The sequence below is a fragment of the Mixophyes fleayi genome, chromosome 6 (assembly GCF_038048845.1).
Source record: "Mixophyes fleayi isolate aMixFle1 chromosome 6, aMixFle1.hap1, whole genome shotgun sequence".
Lineage (NCBI taxonomy): Eukaryota > Metazoa > Chordata > Amphibia > Anura > Limnodynastidae > Mixophyes > Mixophyes fleayi.
Genome location: NC_134407.1, coordinates 26,763,801 through 26,784,869, shown reverse-complemented (window position 1 = coordinate 26,784,869; position 21,069 = coordinate 26,763,801). Strand labels below are relative to the sequence as shown.

At 40.3% G+C, this 21,069-nt stretch overlaps 1 protein-coding gene across 1 annotated transcript; it reads left to right on the top strand.

Annotated features, from left to right (window-relative positions):
* Positions 1-2,156: 2,156 nt before the first annotated feature.
* On the top strand, positions 2,157-20,867 carry CUZD1 (CUB and zona pellucida like domains 1). Its single transcript, XM_075215533.1, has 9 exons — positions 2,157-2,238; positions 3,399-3,528; positions 5,086-5,288; positions 9,356-9,503; positions 11,745-11,956; positions 14,055-14,227; positions 15,679-16,061; positions 18,220-18,485; positions 20,680-20,867. The coding sequence occupies exons 1-9, from the start codon at positions 2,157-2,159 to the stop codon at positions 20,865-20,867; spliced, it is 1,785 nt and encodes a 594-aa protein (XP_075071634.1).
* Positions 20,868-21,069: the final 202 nt, after the last annotated feature.

Below are 21,069 nucleotides of genomic sequence, written 5' to 3'. Positions count from 1 at the left end.
CAGACTGGCAGAGGGTCGTGAAGTACATAACGGCTGGAGAGAACTCAGGAAAGCGGAGTGATGTCCAGGCAAGGGTCAAGGGCCGGCAGCAGACAACGAATCCAATAGACAAGCCAAGGTCAGAGATCACAGGCACGATAGCAAGGTCAAGATACAGGAAGGAAGGTCAGGGTCATGAGCAAACAGACAGGGCCCAATCCAAGCAAGAGGTCATACACGGGAAATCCAATAGAGTGTCCACGGGACAGGAACAAAAGCAGGTACTAGGGTAAAGCAGGTCAGCAGGACTGTGGCAGAGAAGCTATAACCGGCAGTGAGGCTGCAGACCTCACTGCCTTAAATACCAGCATAAGCCAATCAGAGCCTAGCTCTGAAATCACATGGAGCCCTCAGCTTAATTAAATAATCGCCTATTAAATTAGCCCACAGGCATGTGTTTGATCCTGCGCACGCGCCCGGCTGTCCCCAGCCGCCGGGACGCGACGCTACTCCTGCTGGCATCCAACCGTTGCCAAGAGACTCTGGAAATGACGTCCCGGTCATCAAGGTGATGGCCGGGACGTCAGAGGGCATCAGAAGCGAGCCGCGGCAACTGTGAATACTGCCGCGGCTCGTAACATCACCAACACCTCTACCTCATATATATCTGACCTCATCACAAGATAGTCTCCCTCTTATGCCCCATTCACACTGCCTCCAAAACCTGGGTGTTTGCCGGGCGGACCCCCGGCAAATCGGGTCGAGGCTTCAGTGTGAATGGGTCCAGGGCTAATTCCCAGATCGGCTGACCCGGGAATTAGACCCAGGTCTTTTGGAGGGTTATTCCCGGGTCCGACCCCGGAAACCTCTAGTCTGAACAGTGAGACCCAGGGTTTCCTACACTATCACCCGGCAATATCCCGGGTTCATAGACCCGGGATATTGCCAGGGCTGCAGTATGAAAGTAGTATCAGAGTTGCCTCTGGCCTGCACCTCGCCTCCTCTCTGATTACCACTCCTGCTTCCAAGACTTCTCCTATACTGCTCCCCTCTTATGGAGCCCCTTATCCCACCTCCTGACCAGACTCTTCCCAACCTTCAATCTTTCAAACACTGTTTCAAAGGCTCTCTCACTACTCCCTCTACACATTACCAGCTACCATCCCTCTTTCTCCTATTGACATTGCATAACCCTTCATCATCATCATCATCATTTATTTATATAGCGCCAACATATTCCGTAGTGCTTTACAATTGGTTCCCTCTAGACTGTAAGCTCTCACGAGCAATCAGTCTCATGTTTTCAACTTCTCCATCAACCTTCATTTTATTTCGATGTATGATTTATTTTTTGTATGATTTGTTGCATCGACTCATAAATATTCATTGATTCTGATGATGTTGATCTTGCAAGTGGAAAATCACATTTGTAGGCACACTTCAAGCAATGTAATAAAAAGTTGTAGGCATACAGAAGTGACAGAAGTCCACTAACTCGCCTAGTTTAAGCCATATTGAATGCTGAACCAAGCAATATTTTAGGAGAATACTGAAAAAGGTTTTAAATGAATAAAGAATGGTTCTTAAGTGGGAGTGGGATGGACCTTAAAGTGACATTTTTACCATTTCTGGACCATTTGCCAAAACAAGCAAAATTAGGCGCAGACTAATGTTACAGTGCCATTTCCAAACCTGGAAATAAACGTTCACCTACAAGTGTTACGCGGACAAATCGGCGCGTTTGTGCTAATTAAGAAGCATTGCAGGTCCATCGTCTTTTATGGTTCGTAAATATCTCTTAGTAACTTGAGGCATGAAATGGACATATGGCAGCATCTACAGCAGAAATCATGAATGGTTTTCTGATCAAAGAGAGTAGTATACTGGTGACTTTCTCAACATGTGAAAGGAAAAACAATAAATAATGTAATCTGTACAGTAAATATTTATGCCAAGCCATGTATGAGAAGGTAGCAGGTGTTGATTTCCGTAATATGCATAGAATTTTGCTACTTGTGAGATAGACTCTGAGAATTGCCAGCTGGGACTATCACAATTTGTCCCAACGAAAACTTGTGAAGGACAGGGCAGGTCTCCAAACCTGTATATATACAATTATTTATTTTCCCATTTCACATATATACGCGTGAATCCTTTTATAAACATCTTTTTTTAAGATGTCTCCGGCAGGGACTCTCCTAGCCCTGCTTTTTTTCGCTACCTTTTCGTTAGCTCAAGAGAAGGTTGTACCAGCTGCCGGTATGTACATGGTCCATAACTAAGGACCCACAATAGTTTGTGTGCCATAATTCTCAATGCAGATAACATGTAGTGATTCAAAGAGTCTCTGTGTTAATGTTAAGTTATGGAAGATAATATTATAGCAAGAACAGAAAAGTAATTTTTGTTTTGTTCTCTTATTAATTCTGTCATTGTAGTATTTTGCAGGACATTTACTGCATAATTGTCAGCAGTGCTGAATTCACTTTCCCATACAGGCCACCTGCCCATAAGGGAATGTGACAGCACTGTTCAATGTGCAGTGGCGCACGCAGGGGGGGTTTCTGAGTCTCTAGACACCCCCCCCCTGCGCTAACTAAGTGGCCACTGTCCTATACAGCAGCCGCGGCGCTGTCAAAGAAGCGTCCGTGGCGGTGCTGTGTAGTGTATACAGCACCGCCGCGGACGCTTCTTAGACAGCGCCGCGGCTGCTGTATAGGACAGATCTGACTAAAGCTCTCTTTCGGGTTGTTTGTTTTTTTTTTGGGTCGGGGGGGAAACTCCCCCCCCGACAATCCTCCGTGCGCCCCTGATGTGGCAGCATTAGCATTAAGCTAACTTAATTCACTTTTTTTAAAATATCTTTTGTTCCTTTGGCCTTGAGGATGAACCTGTCTGCTGTTTGTTCCAGCAAAAATAATGATGATGGGGGGATAGATAGAGAGGCATGAAAGTACGAAGGAAATTAATTGCTCATTTAGGGTTTATTTACTACAACTGCACAGTGTACAGTACACTTTTGTTGTACTCAGCTTAAGTTGAATCCTTTCTGTATGCCAATGATTGGACATAGAAACATAGACTTTACGGCAAAATGCATAGAATGTAAGGATATCCATATGTCTATCCCAAGCATGCTTAAATTGTTCTACCACCTCTGATGGGAGGCTATTCCACTTATCTACTACCCTTTCTGTGAAGTAGTTTTTCCTCAGTTTTTCTTTGCACCTACTTCCCTCCATTTTCAGTGCATGTCCTCATGTTAAATAGTCATGATATATAAAGGAAAAACAAAATTGCCAGAATCTGTAAGGCTATAAGAAATTTCATTTTGCTTCTTATCAGGGTGAACTTTCTGAAGTTATTTTTTAATTTGTCTATTTGTAACCATTTTTTCTTCTTTTCCGTCTCTAATACAGCATGTGCTGATATCAGCTATACAGACGTCTACAAACCAGTCCAGATTCTAGCTAATGCAGATTCTGACTGCACCTGGAATATATTAAGGCCATCCAGTGAGAAAACCAGAGTCGTCTTCTCCGTTCTTGAGTGAGAACAAAAAACATTGTACCAGTAACAGGTCTATTTTCCATGGGAAATATATTATTTATTATTCCTTATGTCACAGACAAAATGACAAGGATAATATAGGGAATTTATTTTTATATTGCTAACCTTATTCCCCTTTGGTTTGGATTGATGGATAAGTAATACCCCTTTCACACTGCCTTAAAGACCCGGGTTATTGGGTCTAGGCTTGGTGTGAAAGGAGTCCTCTGCATCTACCCGGGTCGGATGACCCGGAGATTGAACCCGGGTCTTTTAGAGGGTTATTCTCGGGTCCAACCCGGGTAGCCTGCAGTGTGAACGTTCAGACCCGGGTTTTTCAACCCGGGTCAAAACCCGGGTCTCACAGACACCAATTGAAAAGTTTAAAAAAAAAAAAAGAAAAAAACATCACAAGAGGAGCCAATCAAAGTTCTTCTTGTGATGTTGCCAGAGAGACCCGGGCAGACCCGTTTTCAATGTGAACACGGTCTACCCGGGTATATGCCTGGGTCTGAGGATCTGTCCCCACGGCAATATCCCGAGTTCATATACCCAGGATATTGCCGGGGTGGCAATCTAAAAAGGATTTAAGAAGACATGTACATGTTTTTTTTTGCTTTGTGATTATTATAACAAAGAGTCTATACAATTGTAGGTGCACTAATATAAATGCAGTCTACAGCTTCATATCCTCCATAATTATACATACAGTACATTAAAATATATAGGGGAGCAATACAGACACCCAAACGTCATTGGCAGCTCTAAACAGGCCTTGGTTTTAATTGTGTTCATATAGAAATGCAATTGCATTAATGAATACCTACTACAGAGTTGCTCGTACTGAATATGTATGTGTATATGTGTATACAGGCTTGAATGTATGTATAGGTTAATTTATATGGAGCCATCATCTACTATAAACATAAGAATGAAAGAGATCCCTGCATGAAGAGCTTGCAATCTAATTAGAAAAGATACTAAAACTTGTGCCCATTTAAAGACACTAATGACTCAGTTTGATAATAACTGAACTTAAACTTTGAAATAGGTAAAAAGTCAGCTAAAAATATATGCGGAATAAGAGACTTGCAAGCTCAGATGATTTTAATAAATGCATTTTTTTTATCAATTAAAACTCCATACCTTCTATATGTCCATCTTATAGACCAAAAAACCCCTTATAAACTGCCTTTCGTTCGGTCTGATAGAAAGATCTGAATGAATTCACTGTTCAAGCTCTCAATATGATCTCTTTGATCCCTACATTTATGAAAACGGCATGTTGTTGTTGTTGTTGTTGTTTATTATTATTATGTGTTTTAGGTGTTTGGTAGAGTCAATTTATAAAAGCTGCACATTGTTATTATTATTATGTGTTTGGTATTATATATGTGTAAATTAAGCTGTGTTTTGTGATAATTTGCATCTGAGAGTCTGCAGAGGGGTGTGAAAGACCACTGGCTTAAACATATCCTAGAAGCCTATTTTTGTACTTCTCAGTGTTGCAGCTGTTTTTTATTTTTATGCTAATGTTAAAATATTTGCCTTTCCCAGTTTAAACCCATCTGCAGATTGTTCACAAGAAAACATTACTTTACTGGATGAGAATTTAGGAGAGCTTGGAGTACTGTGCCCAAACTCTCAAAGGATTGCTGTGTTTGAATCTCCAGGCAACGTTTATGTCAAGCTCCATACCGCCTCCACAACTTATGATAGGCATGCATATTTCTTGTATTACTCCGTTACTCCAGCAAATGGTAAGTTGACAATATCCAGAAATACATTAATCTCCTGCATGAAACAACATGTTGTAAGACGTTGTCAGTTACACACACGTCAGTCAGTCTCATGCACACCAGTCAGTTTCATACACGTTAGCTACATACACGTTACCTACACACACGTCAGTCAGTCCCACACAGGTCAGTAAGTCAGTCTCCAGCACGTCATCCATGTCCCCTTGCTCCCATCCAATACCCATCCTCAGCCCCAGCCCTCATCTCCATCCCAGATCCAGCCCACCACCACGCACCAGCAACCCCGCCAATGTCATCCATATCTCCCCACTCTCCCTTTCTCCTGTGCTTTCTGGAATTCCAGATCATCCGCAACAAACTGCCCTCTATCCACAACCTCTTCATCTCCAACTCTCTTAACCTTCTTGCCATCACAGAAACCTGTCTTTTTTCCACTGATACTGCTTCCCCCGCTGCTCTCTCCTATGGAGGCCTCTCTTTCCCTCACTCAGTCAGTCCTGATGACCTCCCAGGCAACGGGGTGGGCATCCTCCTATCCCCCAATTGTAGCTTTTTTGTCATCTCCCCTGAGCCCTCCCTTTCATTCTTCTCCTTTAAAGTGCACTCTGTCTGTCCCTTCTACCCCATTCATCTCGGTGTCTCAGTCATCTACCGCCATCCTAGTCCCACTTCCCAATTTCTTGATAATTTTGCTACCTGGCTTCCCCATTACCTCTCCTCAGACCTCCCCTTCATCATCCTAGGTGACTTTAACATGCCTATCGACAACCCCACAGACCCAGCGTCCATCAAACTTCTTGCCCTTTCTTACTCCGTTGGTCTCTCACAATGGACCACTTCCCCCACCCACTGTCTCAGTCACTCCCTTGACCTTTTCTTCTCCCATCAATGTGCTCTTTCTGACTTCTCTAAATGTCCCTTCCTACTCTCTGGTCACCATCTCCTCTCCCTCACTCTTTCCTCATCCTTCCAACACCAATATCTAACCTTTCTAGATGCAATCTTTATTCTTTTGATCCTGCTAATTTCACCCTCTCTGGTTGGCCAATAACCGTTGCCATTCCTCCCCTCTGGTAACCACATCTCACTCCCTTATCCAGGATTTCTCCCATGCAGCCTCCACCACTGGAACGATCTCCCTCATTCTATCAGACTATCCCCTAGTCTGTATAGCTTCAAATGGTGATTGAAAACCCACCTGTTTAGAAAAACCTATCAGTCCTCCACTTAACCATTTCACCATGATGAATGCCTCTCCCTCTTTCATGCTCCATCTCTTCCACTCTTGCCCTCATAACTCCTTACATTGGCTCACTCCCATGTGTCAACCGTTTGTCTGCCCCTTTCCCTTTAGATTGTAAACTCTAGAGAGCAGGGCCTTCTTCCCTCCTGTTCTCATTACCTATAACTTTTGCTCACCAGCTACACTGCGCACCTCCTCATTGGCTCTCTGCCCATTGACTCCACTCCTCCATTGTCTTTGCACCTCTTTCAGTGGCTCTAAACCTTTTAGCTGTGCTCACGCTAATGGGCACAGGTTTCTGCCTGCGCTAAATATAAAACTTACACCCCAGAAGCCATGTTGAGAGTTGTAGTGTTATCTGTTTACTGTATTGTCCTGTATACCATGTACTGACTTGTTGTTTTCCCTCTGTAAGGTGCTGCAGACCTCATGTTGTACCCTATAAATATATGTTATTATTAATAATAATAATAATAATAATAATAATAATAATAATAATAATTTTAATAATAACGCATATAGACTTGTAGCAATTTTCAAACTAAGGAAAACTAGAGAAGTTTTCAAGGAAAATATGCAGTTTGATATATTAGTTGCATAAAAATCAACTTGGAAACTCTGAAAAGTGAGTAACGTGGAGCTTTGGGGGGTTTATTTGGGGGGAGGGGGAACAGGAGTTTATATTTTTGTGATTTTTTTTTTTTTATATTATTACATCCCTCCTCCCCTCTTCTGCCCCCAGCCGAGGCACACATGGAAGGACAGGGACCAGGTACTGGCGATCTGATTAGCTGCTGAATACATATTTCCCAGGGCTTGTGCCTGCAAAGCTTATTATCACACTATGTTGCCCCCTATTTTTTTTCAGTCTGTCTTGTTTTCTGGAGCAACAAGTCTATAAAGAAACCTTTACTGCAGTGAAAGCTGCATATTGAATCTTATTAAATAACTTAGTGTAAAGCGTAACAAGAGGTGTTAACCAATTAGCTACTAGCTTTCATTAATCTGACACCACAAGACTGCTGAAAGCTAACATCTGATAGGTTGCTGCGGGTTACAGCACAGGATTATTGAAATAAGTATTTCACACAATCTTCCCAGCTTTCAGTGAAGCACATTCTCATTGTCTGTGAATTAGATGGAAGGGATTTTTCTCATTGTTGGTATGGTAGAGGATGCAGTTTCCAACTCCCCCTCGCTTGGGCTGTCCAGCTGTATGCCTCTATTTACAGTGTGTTCTGAGAGGGATAGTAAAGGGTTAGAGGCACAATGGGTAGAACAATGTGCAGAGAGGGGGGGGGGTGATTTCAAACCACTGCTCAATCTCCTATCATCCAACATCCGGTTAGTATGAAGACTCCCATAAAAACAGTGGTGGAAGTGGGGTGTATATGGTGGCATGTCATACCACCACTTCTCCTACTGTCTTCATTGTACAACTATCAAACTCCATTCACTTACATTCCCATTACATTTTTCATACCCCCACTGCTAAATTTCCACTTCGACCATTGGATCTAATAGTAATGCCTTGCATAGGAGACCTGATTTAGCTATCACAAGCAAGGACATACCTCCCAACTGTCCCAGTTTTAGCGGGACAGTCCCGAATCGCTGACCTCAAAAGGGGCTGAGCTATTGCAAAAATGGGTGGGCCTTCACTTAAAAGTGGACGGGGTGGAATCTGGGGCGGTCTTATAGTGTCCCTATTCTCCATGTCTCAGTGTTGGGAGGCATGGCAAGGACCAAGGGTGTCTTGGGGATGGCAAATGGTTATGCTGGTATATTTGCATTAAAAGATCACAGGGACAGTAATAGGATAAAATGATTCTTGGCCTCATTGCTACAACAGAAGTCTGTCATTAACAGCCAGCGAGGGGAATGGGGACTGTGCAAGAGCTCAATCCTCTAAACTCCATTATGACTTTAAAAATGTCAATCAACATTATGGCACAGCAGATGTGGTGCTGGTAAATGTCAGTGTGCATTAAGAGATTTTAAAGGCATGTAAAGGAGACTGTAAACATTGTTAAAACCTAGGGGTAAATTTCCCTTTACAAGGCAGCGCCGCTTTAAATTTAAGCGCCGAAGACGCCAAACTCGCGGGAGTTGAAGAAACCGGAGGTTAATACATTTACCCCTAATGTCATTATATCGATCATGCAGTGTCTGTTATTTTTCCCTTTTATTAATTGCATATAAATCAAATAATATTCCCAGAATATGAATATTTTATGATTATATAATATAATTTTTATTTTAAGGTAATTATCAATGTAACTATGATATATTGGGAACCTCTATTTATCTCTCTTGGAGTAGAAAGCTATTTGTTTGTGCTTTTATGTTATTTATTAATTTTTTCATTCATATCATTCTAGGATATCTGTAAAAAGAATACATTGTCATGTTTGCATAATTTTTAGAAATTAATAACTAGTGCCAATGCAAAAATAAATCAACCAAATAACTAAAGTTCTGTGTTAGAAACAAAATATATTTATTTTTCCCTTTTTAATATATAACGGTATTAAGATGATTTTTAACACAGTTTAAAGACTAAAACAATGCTAATTTTGTGAATTCCTTCCCATGTATCACTATGCTTAAAAACAGTTTGTATGTTGGGCTTAGAACCCCTTTAAAAAGGTAGTAAAAGTGACCATCATTATGAACAAATAAATATAATGGCTATTATATACACATTGCTACTGAACTGGCTTAGTTGCTATATATATATATATTTAAAAATACTGGAAACTTCTGTTATATAACTTTTGAATGAACTTATGGTACTTATTTTGTTTTCCCTACTTCTCTTAAGATGTTCAGTGTGGTGGACACCTAAATGGTATTTCAGGAACCATCTCCAGCCCTAATTATCCTCAACGGCACGACCACTTTACATTTTGTGTCTGGAACCTGGAAGTACCAAAGAACACAAAAGTGAAACTGTCATTCAGTGAAATCTTGTAAGTTAGTTTAATCTACTCAGTCACTTTGAGACCCTTGCGACCAGGGGTGGGGTACGGTAGAACGTCACTGTAAAACCCAACATCGCTTTAAACGAATTGAGAATACCCATGGGTGCAGCACGGTGGCGTAGTGGTTAGCACTTCTGCCTCACAGCACTGGGTTCATGAGTTCAATTCCTGACCATGGCCTTATCTGTGAAGAGTTTGTATGTTCTCCCTGTGTTTGCGTGGGTTTCCTCCGGGTGCTCCGGTTTCCTCCCACACTCCAAAAACATACTAGTAGGTTAATTAGCTGCTAACAAATTGACCCTAGTCTGTGTGTCTCTCTGTGTTTCTGTGTGTGTATGTCAGGGAATTTAGACTGTAAGCCCCAATGGGGCAGGGACTGATGTGAGTGAGTTCTCTGTACAGCGCTGCGGAATTAGTGGCGCTATATAAATAAATGATGATGATGATAATGATGATGGGTGTAAGCCTGACAGTAATGACTACTTACCATATATCAGACATGAAGTTTTACCGAAGTTTTAAATCACCGTCAACTGTAAAATCTGAATGCCCTAAAGAGTTACCAAATGACGTAACTTACTGTGGAGACTGTGATAACGGCGCTTTTAAAGCAGCAATACTCGGACCCCACGCCTGTATTCCACTATACATGGCACGTGGTCCGGGTATTGGCGCTTTAAAAGCGCCACTTTCACTGAGTCCATAGTAAATGACGTCATTTGTAGCTCTTTAGGGCATTCGGATTTTACAGTTGACGGTAATTTAAATCTTCGGTAAAACTTCATGTCTGATATATGGTAAGTAGTCATTTAATTACTGTCGGACTTACACCCATCATTATTTTTGAGTCGTTTAAAGTGATATTGGGTTTTACAGCGCCGTGTTACTGACTACCACTGACGACTAGTATATATGGCAGTTGAAAAGCAGCACTAGTTAAAGCCTAGACAAACCTTGTACTTTGTTCTCAAAGAGCATTAGACGGTCATCTCAAAGATTCTCTGAAGCTATGAACTTAATTGAGCATTCCCACCGAATTCCATTGCATTTTACTGAGCTTAATTTAAAGTTCATCTAGGACATGCCCTACCCCAACTATAAATCTGCCCCCACATTATAACTTTACCTCCCCCTCCAATGCAACATGGTTTTGCCAAGGTGCAAAGTTACTCATTTTTTTTGCCTTACTTTCCTTAATGAATCAGGCCCGAAATGTCAAAAATATATAAAATATATTATATGTGCAAATGTTTAGAGACACAAATGGAGTACATTTTGTTTGGACATTTGGGGGTAGATTTAAAAAAAACTTCATAAAACGAAAAGTGGAGGTGTTGCCCATAGCAACCAATCAGATTCTATCATCATCACCATTTATTTATATAGTGCCACTAATTCCGCAGCGCTGCACAGAGAACTCACTCACATCAGTCCCTGCCGCATTGGGGCTTACAGTCTAAATTCCCTAACACACACACAGACAGACAGACTAGGGTCAATTTGTTAGCAGCCAATTAACCTACCAGTATGTTTTTTGGAATGTGGGAGGAAACGGAGCCCCCGGAGGAAATCCACGCAAACACGGGGAGAACGTACAAACTCCCCACAGATAAGGCAATGGTTGGGAATTGAACTCATGACCCCAATGCTGTAAGGCAGAAGTGCTAACCACTACGCCACCATGCTGCCCAATCTAGCAATTATTTTCTAAAATGTACTAGATAAATGATTGCTAGAATATGATTGGTTGCTATGGGCAACATCTCCACTTTTCCGTTTTAGACGTTTTAGTAAATCTACCCCTTCTGCACTTTTATTGATCCACAACCTTTGAAGCGAGGATAATGAGCTGAAATTGTGCTGCACTAACTCAGCCCACTTGTTTGCCATTGATAGTACAACGGAGTTAGATGTGAACAGCATGATGGGCACGACATGCGACATGTACTTGATTTCACTGTTCATCTAAATTAAATGTGCTTTATCTGCATATTATACATCCCAAACTTCCAAATTTGACCAGGCCACACTCTAATATAATCCCATATGTTTTCAGTGAGGCAGTTGGGAGGTGTGGTATATTTGTGACAACATTTCCTGTCTCATAGCAGAACATTTTTAATATAGCTCTAGCTTTTTCACAGTTATTCTATATTTTATGTTCCTGGTTTTAGTCTTTTGTTTTGTACTTTTATTGTCTTCATATATCCAAATTCTGTTCCACTATAGTGTTGAACCAGACGCTGCCTGCCGATTTGACTTCATTGCTCTGTTTGACGGCCCAAGCACAGACTCAAATATCCTGGACATACTATGTGGGCGTACAGTAGCAGAAGTGGAGACCACCTCCAATTCTTTGACTTTGATGTTCAGCGCCGATTATGCCAACTCATATTATGGTTTCTCTACTACCTATACTGCATTGCCACAGTCCAACAACAGTGAGTATAAAAAAAACATAAATATCCACATATAATATGTGAATTTTGTGAGTCTTTTAGGAGTAGAGGACTTTCTGTGTCATAGGTGTCCAGAAAGAAGTTTAAAAAGAGTAAAGTTATTTAATGGGGAATTATCACAGGGGTGATAATACAGGCTGTTCATAGGTGCATTTCCACCGTTCCTTTTTCTCCAACTTCCACATTTGGACACTTGGATATTATACATATAATAGCATGGAATACTTCCTAGTATAGTATTCAAACCACACTGTACAAAGTACAATGAATAAACAAGATCTGAAATAAGTGACACATATCACCACATGGCGGTTAGAAATGGTACTTCAGTTATCTTTTAACTTCTAAGCATTTTTTGAATATTTTTGGGCTTGGGGATTCTAAGCAGTCCCTCACTCTTTAAACATGCAAGCGAATGAAGCTTAAATATAATATCAAATATATATATATATATCTACTATATAAAAGCCTAGTGGCGTGTGTCTGTGTGTGTGGAGAAAAAAAAACAAGCTGCAGCGCCACCTGCTGGGCGAAGTTATACACTGACCTACTAAATTCTTAGTGTGTGTGGGAAAAAATCTCAGAAAGGGCTGAAATTTGCTGCAGCGCCACCTGCTGGACGGAGTTATACACTGACCTACTAAATTCTTAGCGTGTGTGAAAAAAAAACTCAGAAAGGGCTGAAATTTGGTATACTAAGATGTTTTTAATTTGTTAATTTAATTTGTTAATAGTTAAAAGTGTTTATAAAGATTTTAAAAAAATATATATATATTTCTTGAAGGAGAAGTGACAGTTAGGAGTGGTTGGTGGTTGCCGGGGGTGACAGTGGGGAGTGGTTGGTGGTTGCCGGGGGTGACAGAGCGAGAGGAGTGTCTGGATAGACATCTGGATAGATGTGGCGATAAAGATGAAGGATGAGGTGATGGAGAAAAATGATGAGGTGGTGACATGTGGACAAAACCACGTTAAAAAAGGGCGCTTACGTCGGGAAGTAACGCTCTTCCCCTGAGGAGGCCTGGCCTAACCCCAAATGCATGAGAAGAACCTTTTTAACACCTTAAGTAGCTTGATTTGACTAGAATGCATGAGTATCATGCACGGGTTAACTTGTATATATATATTTATATATATATATATATATATATATATATATATATATATATATATATATATAAATGTTCTGCTTACAATAATTACAAATATATAAGTAAAGGTTTTCAGATCTCAGATTTCCGGGGAATAAATATGGCTGTACACTCCTGTCTTCCTGTTGGACAAAACAGTATTTCCATTTGCAGAGTGTATTAGGAGAAGTGACTTGTACAATTATAATTCTATCAAGCTATGAATATTCCTACACATGTATGTGAATGTTACAATACTACAGCTTAGAACATAGTTGATTTGTAACACTGATCAATGAGTGAGAAGATGACACTATTCCATTACAGAACAGGCTGTGAGTGAGGACCACGTACTGTATGGCTCCTTGGTGGCCTGTTGCCCATCAACTGATGTAAAGTGTTAGAGTACAGTAGTACTTGTGTCATTAGAAAAAAATTTTTTTAGCACTGCAGTCTTTACTAGTTAAATCGGTAAGTTGAAATCTTCCATAGCCCAGAGAATTCAGAAATGGGGGCACTGTAGTTAGCATCCACCAATGTCTTAGATGTTTGGGGTTACGAACTAAAAAGGTAGTTTATGTAGAACACTTGAGTTAGATCGATGAAGCTAAAGAATCTTTTAAACTCCTGTAAATAATATCTGATATCATCACTTCAGTGTTCGGTATGTAAACATGTGTATTATAAGAAATGCCATACTCACTATTGTAGATTATTATGGATATTAGAAGTCACCTCAGATTTCACAGATCCATATAAAATCACTAACACTGTGGCCTTATGCCTTTATATGGTAACGGAACTACTCTGTGACTTACTCTGTAAATATTCTTATATTTCACACTAGGCAAGACATTACAACATTTATAATTGTATTGTGACCTTTTATCTTCTTGCTTTGAAATTCCTATATTGCCATGGCGACCATTTATGCTACTTGTTCTGTATTACAGGCTCATTGGCTTGTTCTGGAGAATCCTTCACTGTGGTTTTCGATTCAGATTATATCGCTGCACTGGGATATAGTGGAAATGAGTTGACACTGGCTGATGCATCCTGTACTCCTAAGTCGCTCAATCCTATTGTATTTGAGGTGCCATACTGGGGTTGTGGCACAGTTAAAAAGGTAGGTACAATTTGTGTGAGTGTGTACTTGGTGTCAAGTTGGCTGAACTAGTAAATACATTATTACTGGTCAAATTAATTCTGCAATTTTAGTAATTGCAGACTAGGCGCTGCCATGATTAGTATTACATGAAACAATTTTGAGCAACCTACATTCATTATTGGGATTTATTATAAAGAGACTTAAAAAATATCCCACACAAATGTTTTATTAAAATGTGTGGGTAAAGGGGAGTTATACTCACCATCCTTAGTGCTCTTTTTCAGGAACTTTTCATTTGCCCCCTGCGAAATGTATTCATGGCACCCACTCAATGTGGTTACTATACAAAAGTGTGCATGCCCAATGTGATTTATTAATATAGAGCTCAATGCATGAAATATACTATACTACACTATAGTAATATTACCGACCTTTCCCCAAAACGGCCCTGGCATCCCCATGCTCATTAAATTATTTAGTAGTGCTCCTCACTGAGACTGTACGAAGAAAGGCTTGGTGATCATTTGTATGACATGATCACCAAGCAGCTGTGGCTACTTACCTTTTCCAATGACTGGTTCTCTGAAATCTCTGGATAACAAGATTTTTGGATAACAGATCTCACACGTGTACTCAATACATGGCAAAGGGAACATATTTTCTTAAACCTATGGCAGCATTCAGGTAGTAGTACATATGTATAATAAGAAACATAATATTCCAAAATGCTAACTCATAATTGTCCAGATTATTAGCAAGGGGATGAGAGATAAAAGGGGAAGTGTGAAACAGTGGCGGAACTACCATTGGTGCAGCCGGTGCAGTGCACCGGGGGCCCATGGAGATAATGGGGCCCGCTGCATGGTAGATGCAGAGGGTTCGGGGGCCCAGGATCCCTCATCCCCGTCCACCGCTGATGTGAAAATATATTATTAAACAGAGATATATACATAGGTAAAGAATTCCAAGTCCCAAGTATGCAAAATACATAATACATTACATTACATGGCATAATGGTAAAAGAATAAGAGAAGTGAAGCCTAATGTGTTAGCAGGCAGTACAGGCAGCATTGTACAGCTGTTGGTTATAGAAAATCTGGACGCCTAGTTCCCTAAGTTTTACGTTGTGTTGCAAAATGCCAGAACAGAGGTATACGGAGAGGAACGTGCACTTTTGAGTGCACTATGTTGTAAAAGGAGCCGCAATTTTGCAAATGTATATATTTTACATCGTTTACTGTTAGTAAAAGTTTTTTGCTTTGTTTTTTTGTTTTTTTATGTTTATTGTTTCACTAGGCCTTTACTATCTAAATGGTACTATTAATTTGTACATATTTTTATATGGCTCCAACTCACGTTCCTAAATAAACCAAAAAAAGCAGATTATGTCCTTGTTTTTATGAGAAACTAAAATGTACATGAACATAGGAACATCCCTTTATATCGCACTTTTTGCTTTTGTTGTGCAGGTGGAGGACCACACAGTTTATTATACAAACACCATCTACTTACAAACAAGTGGAGTGATCACAAGGCGTAAACAGGTGAAGTTCATTGTGACCTGTGAATTGGACAGTGACTCTACAGTGGAGATCATGTATCTTACCGAGGATGATATCATCCACAATCAACAGGAGATTGGGAACTATGATGTCAGCCTGGCCTTCTACCCAACGCAGGACTTCATCTCTCCTGTGCAGGACTCTCCGTACTATATTGAGCTCAACAACACACTGTTCCTCCAAGCCACAGTAAATTCTCAGGATCCTGGCCTCACTCTCTTTGTAGAAACCTGTTTTGCATCACCAACAGCAAATTTCCAATCTCCTACTTATGATCTTGTCAGACGTGGGTAAGCGGAGAACCCAGCAGTGTAACACAAAAATATGTATATTGGAGCTCATTTAGAATTAGGAGCAAAGCAATTTTGATCTTTATTTTGGTCTCGGACAAATCACGTTGCCATGAAAGGGGTATAAACGCATTTTTATTTTTTGGTATGCAGGAACATATTTGCATGTACCACACAAATACTGTACAGCTTTATTTTTACATTAATATATATTCCCTCTGGAGTGCAACATGGTTTTTGCCAAAGTGCAAATTTGTTCCTTTTTTACTTTACACTAAGGGCCTGATGTAGAGTCGGACGCAAGTCCAAATGAACAGTGCATAAATCACTTTTAGCCAAGGATCAGTCTCAGTTTGCTTTCAGACTGAGATGAATCTCCCCCTTGCACCGCTCTGTGCTTAGAGAGGTGAAGCGGGGAAGTTAGTGGACGAGCATATCAATGCAAAGACATGTTCATGCACTTTACATGCTATGCTGAGATAAAAGCAGTCGTAGATAGGTCTCTAGGAGACGTATCTTTTGTGGGTGCTTTCTGCTTGTGTAACAGACCTTGCGGTATTAAAAAAAATGATTACATTTAAAACAACGTGTGCACCCCCTCTAAAACAGCTTGTTTGGGGGGGAAGAAGCACAATTTTTTTTATTTTTAACACTTATTTATTCTGCTTTACCGGGCTGCTGTGACTGATACACTTAAGTGCATCATGCTCCCCAGCCCATAAGGCAGATAGAGGCGTGTTTGTGTAATTTGCAAAGTATTCTGAGTCGCACGGATCTAAAGATCCGTTTGACTTGGAAGACTGTGTAAAATATAGGATGCAATTTACACTTACTTACTGAAAACAATGTCTGGTTCCTGTGGCTTCCTGCATATTTCCACTTTAAGTTGTGAAAAGACCAAATAGGCTGGGTCACAGTGTGGTAGAGCTGCAGTGCCAACTGTGTGACTCTTAAGTTACCTCTGGTGATTTGCAATAATTATTTTATTATTTCATAAGTATCTGAACTTATGCTGAGGTCCTAATAAATGTTTATCCTTCATGGATTCAAGTGTTACATTACATAACAAAGAAAGAGTGACATCTTAGAAGTAGGCAGAGAATATTTATTGAGTATATATGAATCAGATAAACACATTAAACTATATTCAGGAATGTTTCCATAAGAAGGCTTTCAGTTAGGATAAAACTTTTGTGACGTAATCATGACTTGTTCTGTGGAAAGGCCATATAGATCAGGGGCCTGATTCATTAAGGATCTTAACTTGAGAAACTTCTTATTTCAGTCTCCTGGACAAAACCATGTTACAATACAAGGGGTGCAAATTAGCTTTCTGTTTTGCACATAAGTTAAATACTGACTGTTTTTTCATGTAGCACACAAATACTTGATAGCTTATTTGTACACTGAAATTTAAAGTTGATATTTGTGTGCTACATGAAAAAAACAGTCAGTATTTAACTTATGTGCAAAACAGAAAACTAATTTGCACCCCTTGCATTGTAACATGGTTTTGTCCAGGAGACTTAAATAAGAAGTTTCTTAAGTTAAGATCCTTAATGAATCAGGCCCCAGGTCGGCAAAATTTCAGGGCGTAAGATTGTGCCTTGTTTTAATCTCCTAATAAGTTGTTGTTTTTTTGTGCCAGTTTATAAATCAAGGTCTATTATTTTCTTGCCTATTTTATATGTATCAATGCTTCTGAGAGTGGTGGAGCACATATGACTGTCAGCCTTTAAAAAAAATCCATGCTCATTAGATTAATTAAATATGAGGATATATGTACTTGTGATAGGAAAACACAGCCTAGAGTGACAAAATATGTATATCCAAGTCACAAATAATTACCACTTTAACACCGTGATCCAAGAATTGCAAGATTACTGATGGTTCCATCACCTAATTGCTTGTTTGTCACCTATACCCGACATTCAATGTTTTTAACATTATTTTTTTCACCTATTGCAAAATACATGGTTATCATGCCAAACTCAAGTCAGATCATTTCATCTTACATTAATTTTTTCATCAGGTTGTACCAGAAAAATAAACCTCCTTTCGTGAATACGGTTTAACATGAATTTGCTTTGGCCTAAGACTATCTTATAAAAATGTTCAATATAGAAATTGTATGGTTAAATAATTTTCTCCCTTTCAGATGCGCAAAGGACGACACCTATCATGACTTCCCCTCTGGTAATGGTTTTGCACGATTCAGCTTCAGTGCTTTCAAGTTCCTGTATACACACACCTCTGTATACCTTCAGTGCCAAGTGGTGGTATGTGACACCAGTGATTCAGGATCCCGCTGTAATCAGGGGTGTATCACCCGTCAGCGCAGAGATCTGGGCTCCTCTGTCTGGAAAGCAAATGCTGTGCTAGGACCAATCCGTCTGAAGCGCCATAGTGAATCTGAGACTGCAGGTGAGATATTCTATAATGTTAGTCCTGCCATTAGAACGCAATCCCACTTACGTTCTGATTGCAATATTGGTAAAGCTAAATGATTCCTACCAGTGGTGGAAATAACGAAGGGGGCGAGTGTTACAGGGCCCAGGGTCACCCTCCTGAGGACCCAGATCTGCTCTAAGCAGAGAAAGGGCCTCTTCTGAGCATGAGCCGGTCTGATTATGATGGCCCCACAGCAAAATTTGGGGGGAGAGCCCGGCGATAATACCCATGCGCTTGACCAGCTGATTAGGGATTCACTGCACATGCACCAGAACAGTGTTGGTGTCACTTCTTAGCATGTGCAAGTCTAGTACATGCTAAGTTATGCGCTCCCCCAAATATCGCTATGAGGGCTGATGGTGGGTGTTTCGCTCCTGATCCCTACTAGTGTCATTTAAGCTGCGTTCACATGCATACACATATTGAAATTGTTTGTTTACTTTTGGTTCCGCATGGGTTCAGCGGTGAACGTAGATTTTACTTTTCCTAGGATATGAACATATCACCCTACAACATTGTACTATCCAGAAGTTTTTACTTCATCTTTTAGACCATCCCCTTTATTTATGTATGGTAATAATAATGTACAAATTATTAGTTAAAGCGTACCTGTCATTTACACAGATTGGAGAGAGCCTTGTGGACTGAACCAATATTCATTTGAATCCAGGGCATCTTATCACTGGTTCTAAGGCAAATGATAGGCTGCATTTTCATGATTATTGGTTGAACTGCTAAGTAGTTAGCTTTACTCTGAGACAGCAGCAAGGTTCTTTAGAGACTTTTAAAGCAATAGGCATTTAGTAATACCTCCCAACTGTCACAATGTAAGTTGGTCCCGATTTGAGGGGATTGTCACATTGCCCTGATTATGAGGACTTTGTCCTGCTTCACACTGATATGTCCCACTTAGTGATGTCCTTTCAATGTGCATGACACTGAAGGAGTGCTTTTAGAGAGGGGAAGTGTCAGGATCTGCTTGCAGCTCTCTGCATTACACACTGCTTGCATTGGCAACTCCTGCCTCCTGGACTTTAGACTTGTATTTCATGTACTTTCTGCAGTGCCTCAGTTCACCAGAGGTACTGCTATTGTGTCTTCCCTTTCATCACTTGTTGCACCAATTATCCCTTGCACCTGGGTGTCTCTCTACTTATACCTGCCACTCCCAGCATACCTTGCTGGTCATTGTTGTTGCTATATGTTGCTGTGCTGTTCCTTGTTGTGCTCTTGGTTCACTTGTTCTCAGGGATTTCTACAAACTACCTGTTCACTTGCATCCGCTGTGTTGCTGTTATCTGCCTTCTGCATCTCTGTGTAATCCCTGTGCTATATCTACACCATCCAGTTTGTACCTTACTGCATTTTCTGGAAACATATCTGCAATAAATATTGTGTATTTCACCATATTTTGGGCTCCTTAGCTGTGATTTTCTGCATTGAAATGTGACAGGAAGAAGGCAGCCCAGGCTTCCAAAGTGCTGAGCACACCCCAGTATCATATGGCACACTCCCATCTAGTGAGAAAGTTTCCCCCCCCCCCCTTTTCATGCTCTAAATCATTAATGTTGAGAGGTATGGTTTAGTCATACGTTTACTTATAAACTAGGTGACTATTCACTTTCTGAACATCTGCTGTTTTGGTTTCTCAGTTTCTACAAATAATTTCTTACAGGAAATGGATCTGACCTTTCTTTTTTGTGAAAAGAAATCAGATACTCACACACGTGTTGTCTTAAGCTGTACCCATCACCCAGACATAGAGGATCGGCCTTTATTGAGGGCTGAACCAATATTCAACCTACTAATTCACAAAGAACTAAATACATCAGTGAAGCACAAAGTGCCTTATGCCCTTGATTACATCACTAGTTTACATCACTTGATTACATCACTAGTTTACATCACTTGATTACATCACTAGTTTATTTTGAATGATGCTGCAATTTTATGACTATTGGTTTAGCTCACAAAATGCTGCCTCCACAGGGAGAAGGTGAGAGATCCACATTAAAGCAAATCGATATTTAGCAGTGGGCAAGATAGGAAGTGCAAATTGTAGTGTTGTGTGGATGTAGAGCTCCCTGAATTGATTTACAATATATGCAGTGTCCACGCGCTAACACTTCTCATAATGTTGTTTGCTACCTGCTTCCTCTTTCCAAAGGTTCAGAGGGTGAGAAGACAGAAGACGTTGTCAAGACAGAAGACGTTGTCAAGACAGATCAAAGCAGCTTGTATGTTTTAGGTATCTCCGTACTGGTGGTCAATGTCGTCATTGCAGCACTGGTACTGATGAGGTATGCCAGAAAAAATCCCACTGGTTACAGATACCACTCAGTGGCAACACAATAGTTGGTGGATCCATATATATTCACTCTTCGGTGCTTCACATGGTGAAAATAAAATCAACAAAGTTGTCTCTCTATAATTTAGTAAGCCGGTGATACATCTCAGATCACCTGGCGTCCATAAGCTATTTATCATATATTTTTATTATTATTGCTATTTGGAATAGCTTACAGGTCAACTATCATTATATTTTCCCCAGTGTTTA

Coding starts and splice junctions, on each gene's coding strand:
- CUZD1 (XM_075215533.1), top strand. CDS start 2,157: ATGTCTCCGGCAGGGACTCTCCTAGCCCTGCTTTTTTTCGCTACCTTT. Junction 2,239..3,398: donor GAAGGTTGTACCAGCTGCCG/GTATGTACATGG, acceptor TCTCTAATACAG/CATGTGCTGATATCAGCTAT. Junction 11,957..14,054: donor ATTGCCACAGTCCAACAACA/GTGAGTATAAAA, acceptor TCTGTATTACAG/GCTCATTGGCTTGTTCTGGA.